At 31.3% G+C, this 6,089-nt stretch overlaps 1 protein-coding gene across 1 annotated transcript; it reads left to right on the forward strand.

The window, feature by feature from the left end:
• The first annotated feature begins 1,572 nt into the window (after positions 1–1,572).
• On the forward strand, positions 1,573–5,809 carry LOC138178787 (uncharacterized). Its single transcript, XM_069111032.1, has 4 exons — positions 1,573–1,775; positions 2,486–2,740; positions 4,682–4,824; positions 5,359–5,809. The coding sequence occupies exons 1-4, from the start codon at positions 1,698–1,700 to the stop codon at positions 5,447–5,449; spliced, it is 567 nt and encodes a 188-aa protein (XP_068967133.1). The 5' UTR covers positions 1,573–1,697; the 3' UTR covers positions 5,450–5,809.
• Positions 5,810–6,089: the final 280 nt, after the last annotated feature.

The following is a 6,089-nucleotide window of genomic DNA, read 5'->3' on the forward strand; positions in this document are numbered from 1 at the left end:
ATAAGTACTGAAATTATTTATTCATTGAAAGATTTAAAGATAAAATCATTGTAAAATTAGTTTTCAAGCTGTAGATATTGATATCTTCGTCATTTGTAGAAATGAACACTTGTAGGAAACACTTTGAAGGAAGTGCATCTTCTCTTCTTCTTCGTAATATTTAGTTCCTCTCCATTCATTACAACGTACGAAATTTGTTATAATTTTTAATTTCCTTTCTCCACTTGTAATCAACTGCTGATTTTCATTTCTCTATTTTACGCCTCTTTTCCCTTACTAAAACATCAGGGTAATTTCATTTAACAAATAAACCCTGAGAGACGGGGGTACAGCGTATGTAACATTAGTAGTTGAATTGGTTTAATCTGAAGCCTTGAGTATCCATTTAAACGTCATCTAGAAGATATCATCGTTGCTAGAAGATATTTATTACGGATCACGTAGGATTAGATTGCTCGAATATTTTTATGAATATATTACGTACATTTTGGGGCCAATTTTGGGAAAAATTGGGACCAATCTGTAAATGTATGTAGGAGTTACGAGACATTTGTTGCAAATATACGCTTAATGAAAAATTAGTATACAGCATGGATAGCAGTTTTAAACGTACAGTTAATGGTCAAGATAGTTCGACTATAAATTGTAGCTTATTACTGATCGTTTTTGGCAATCTTCGCAAAGTATCTCCTTTCAGTAAATATCTTGCAACTAGCATATACATTTTCAGAGCCATTCCAAATTTTACTAATACAGGGTGGTTGGTAACTGGTGGTACAAACGGAAAGGGGGTTATTCTAGGCGAAAAAAGAAGTCGAAAATATAGAATAAAAATTTAAAAATTTAAAAATTTGAAAATTTGAAAATTTGAAAATTTGAAAATTTGAAAATTTGAAAATTTGAAAATTTGAAAATTTGAAAATTTGAAAATTTGAAAATTTGAAAATTTGAAAATTTGAAAATTTGAAAATTTGAAAATTTGAAAATTTAAAATTTTAAAATTTAAAATTTTGAAAATTTAAAAATTTAAAAATTTAAAAAATTAAAAAAATAACGTCAATCGAGACAACGATCTACAAAGAGATCCGTTATAATGAGGCGTGATGATAAAGTGCACGCGTACCGAGCGAAAATTCAAAGACGATTTTCTCGAAAACAAAGCCTCGAACGAAAAATTTTTATTCTATATTTTCGACTTCTTTTTTCGCGTAGAATCACCCCCTTTCCGCTTGTACCACCAGTTACCAACCACCCTATATAACTCGATAGTCGTGTTTTGCTACAGTGCCGCTGAAGTTTCAAAATATTTTGTATCGTACATAGAAAACTTTTAGAAATGTTCGAATACTTTCATAAAACACTATACATGTGCTTTTATACTGGCCATATCGAAGCGTTCGACAACTGTTTCTTGGTCTCTTGTTTGATTTGGCTAACGTTATTCATACTTCATTCAAGATGGAAAGTCAAAATAGAACAGCACAGTGGATTTGTGAAAGTCTACATAAAACAGCATTTCGTATAGCAATTAAACGCTATGTGTACATGTAAAATCAGAATAGTCCTTGCTCGAGTTATGTGCTGCAGGACTTTCTCTCTCTACCTGTGACATAATCTTTTGAGCAGTCGGAGAGTCGGAACTGAACCGCACATTGAAAACTGGAGTAGTTTCGTTTATTATTACGTACAGTACAGACATGTCAAGAATCTGTTGCAACTTTACTACACTGCTGTTGGCCATTCTTTTGGTAACAACGTACACCACTTCTCTACAGGTAAAAATTATTCTTTTATCTCTTACTTGTTTACACTACTAGCGAATTGAAATGTTTTTAGTTAAATTATTCGATACAGATTCAGACGATTATTTTTTTATTTGACACAGATGTACGTAGCATTAAGAAATAACTATAAAGATTTTCAATTGTACATAAAAAGTGCTGCATTATAGTATTTATGTATTAAAACAATAAAAGCATAGCAAGTTAATTTACTTAGTAACTTTTACCAGTGGAAAATTTGAATCTTATACAAAAATTTTCGCATATTGTATACAGTAAGTAAACCAAATTTAAAAGTAAAAAGTTGTGAATAAAGATATAGTTGTATGTTTGGACCATTATCGAAAAATGCATAAAACAATCAGTGATTCGTTTTCGATTAATTTTATGACGGGAAACAAATCTTGAATTCGTATATAAACGTATAGCATGTAACGTAACTACATTTTATTGAAGAAATTTATTTTATTTTAATCCTATTTCCTAATTGTGCCAAAACATTACCGTGTGTTTTGTTAAATAGAAAAAAGATATTCTACATATTTATAAAAATATCATTACAATATACATATATTAAATGATTTTTTAATACATAGTTTTATTGATATCATGTCGTATATATTATTGTATATTTTTATTACATAAATGAGGAAGAAGCAAGCACGACGAATTATTTTTATAACAATTCTGTTATATCTGTTTAGCATCGGATAGTGGTTGAAGATCTCGATTACAATCATTATAATGAACACCAAAATTTCCAACCAACGGTAAAGTTTGACAGACCAATTGTCGTGAAGGCTTTTGAAAAGCCTAAGAACCAACAAGATTTTAGCAAAATTCCTGGTATTCCGGGCGTAGACTTTCCTTTGTACCATACCGTACCTCAGACAAGTTTTTCCTGCGCACACGTTCCATTCGTACCAGGAATGTACGCGAACGTGGAAACCGGTTGTCAGGTAATTTATTTAATTTCATCAATCGTTTTACAATTGATCATTGAAATATTTATATGCACAGACACACACACATATATATATATATATATATATATATATATATATATATATATATATATATAAAACACATTCTGTATACTGTAGTATCGTAAATATAATAATTAGTTTATTAATAATAAATGGATTAAACAGAAAACAATGGTTATTTAACATGAACTAATTGTAACAACGTATTATAATTAATTAACAACTCTCGTCAACGCAAATTCAACTCTCTCTCAACAACGCTAACAACACTATCTCGACAATGCAATCCGCACTCTCTGGCTTTTCAACTCATACTGCCGTTAATTCGTTTATGTCCCTTAGCAACCCTTTATCTTTTGTCTTAGCCTCATATCTTTCGTTTAAGCCCCATCGTGCACATGCTCAGCAACCGTTTGTTTATAATTCGCGCGACTCCCCTCCAGGCCCCTCGTTCACGATACTACAATACAGTGCCCGCGTAACGCGAGGGTCAGTAGGCTTTCCATAACAAAGCCAGGCTCACCTTGGATAACATAAGTAGGACCATATATTGTCTTTTTTCGTTAGATTGTAGACGGCTACGAAAACAGAGCATTTTCGGATCTTTTCTCATCGTCGTACGTATACTCGACACGCTTAAAGTACAAAACATTTCTTCTCACATGCCGGCAGATAGCAGAAAAGTGACACGCGTTACGTAACACACTCTGTATACTGTGTATATATGTATAGTGACTTTAAGTAAGACGGAGGAATTACTGTTGCAAAAAGCATATCTAAGGAATAAAGTAACTTTCTTTGGCGAAGAGATCGTAGAAGGGATGGTTTTATCGATATTTTAGCCAAATTTAATATAGTAAGTCGTGATGCTGTGATCAATGAACCACGGATATTTATGCAACTTCACATTTTTACGAACTTACTAACAAAGTGGAATCCAAATACACATTTATTTCACACACTAACATTATGACAAATATTTTACGTTCAATATATTTTTTACACTTTTTGCGCCCTTATGTTTCGCGCAAGTGCACATAAACGATCAGTCGTACAAAGTATAAATCTCGCGAATAATAAAATCGATTCGAATCAGTTAAAGAATTTAAAATGACCTACTATTCACATATACATACGTACATACATATGAATAAGTTTTTTTGGTATATCATAATTGATAATATAAAAGGTTTTAAACGTACGAACGTTTTTAATGAATAAAAAAATAATTTGTATAATATATTAGCTGGATTGGATAATTGTGCAGTGTGTCTCGAGAGTTTTTTATGTGTAAAATTGATGATTAAAGTCATCTAACAAATTGTTCAATTATCTATTTGTTCTTTTTTCTTTGTACTTCTTATTCACTAATGTATCTTGTTAAAAGTCACTTTTGACCGCAATATGTAGTTCCTGCAACAGTTACCCTCAAGGCAATTCTATCGTTTCTATCTAGCTATGCATTCACTTTTTAGCCTTGCCTTATACGTAATCAACTAAAATTTCTTTCTTGTGCAAGGAGGAAACATATCTTTTAGTTTGGCCCTAAAGACGGAACGAATATTGTAATATTTCCGTTGAACCCAATATTTTATTTTATTTCGATCATACGTGACATCATCCTTTTGTTCGTTCAAACTGAAGTTACTATTATCAGTGCATATGTTAAAAAATGCATAAAATATTAGTAAATATCAGAAAGGAAATATAATTGGATAGTTAGATTTAAAAAAAGAATTATGAAATTTTACGTGTAAGACTCTTAGGCATATCTTGCCTGTGGTAGAACTTCGCTTATTCCAACTAATAGGTTATAATACTTTATCTTTGTAATATGGTAACTCAAATGATACGTTTGTATTATATACTACACTATAATACAAGAAACGCTAAGAAATTTTACTTACGTTTTAGGCATATCACATTTGTCACGATGGTCGTGAAGGTCATCAAGGTGCATCTTTCCTCTGTACTAATGGAACTCTTTTCAATCAACGGGAGTTTGCTTGTGATTGGTGGTATAACGTGAATTGTGCTGATGCGCCAGCTTTGTATAGGTACAATCTTATATTTATTCTAATAAATATATTTGTGACGGTAAACATTATAGATATTTATCTTAATGTGAAACGAGCAGAGATCGAAATATTGACCATTCTTGAGCATTCAGCGAAGGAAAATATTCCGTATTCTTATTCTATTTCTATTCCGTATTCTAATATGCCGTATTCTTCGGAGGATTGTCATTTTCACTTCTTTCGTATCCTCGATGCGTTATCTTTGTAAAAAAGAGTAGTCGAAGTATCCTCTGTTCCTGTCCTCTGAAACGGAATTGGTGTTAACTGGAATTCCGCGAAATTTTGTATTTTCCAAAAATCTATGATCCTGGCAAATGCCAATCAACGTTAAATAAATCGTAGGAATCTCTCGTCGTACCAAAAATGCGGAAAAAATGAAATTAAATGTTTCACAGTCTCGATGTTTAATAATTCATTTTATCATTTTGTCAATAATTCTTATGTAATATTACATTTATCGTTTGCAATATTTTAATTTTTATTATTCACATATTTTCATTTTGTTTGTTTTAGGTTAAATTTAGACCCTTTGAAGAACCCTTATATACCGGAAGAAAGAAAGGAGATAATTCGGAAGCAGAATATGAGAATCGTCGTGTATTAAAATTTCTAATCTATATCCTAAATATAATTTAAAGCGTGCCAGTTGTACAAAGAATTACTAAATCTCTGCTGCATGATTTACAGCTTTCAGTAGAAAAATGTTTCTTATAAATGTAATTATTATGGCTATGCGACGTTTTCTTGTATTTTACTATAGAGATTTTTCTAATGCAAACGAGAAAACGGTGAAGTACGAGACATCTTCCAAAATTTGTCACGAGTAATTATCGCTTTAGGTCCGCCAGTGTTCTTTGTTACACCATACATACGTTTCCAAGATTCTTAGTAGACTGTAAATTATTTTCCTATAATTATGTAAAACGCGTGAAATTTTTTAAAAGAAACACTTTCCTATCTTTAATATTACAATTGTTTTTATTTCACTCTCGGTTAACGTTTCGCCACATTCGGTATTAAAGTTTTCGAAAAATAATACAAAATATAAACGAAAAGACAAATACAGAATATGACACGAATGACTGCTCTGAGCAGTATGATGATTCAGCTTGAATTAATCTTGCTGTGTTCTAAACTATACATATCTTTTTGCGCATCTTACACTATTATTTCCATATCGTGATATCGTAGGTTGTAGATCATTAAACTCGTTTTGACGTCGATTAGGACACTGTATTTAAAAA

The sequence above is a fragment of the Bombus flavifrons genome, chromosome 4 (genome assembly GCF_040668555.2).
Source record: "Bombus flavifrons isolate JBK064 chromosome 4, iyBomFlav1_principal, whole genome shotgun sequence".
Taxonomy (NCBI): Eukaryota; Metazoa; Arthropoda; class Insecta; order Hymenoptera; family Apidae; genus Bombus; species Bombus flavifrons.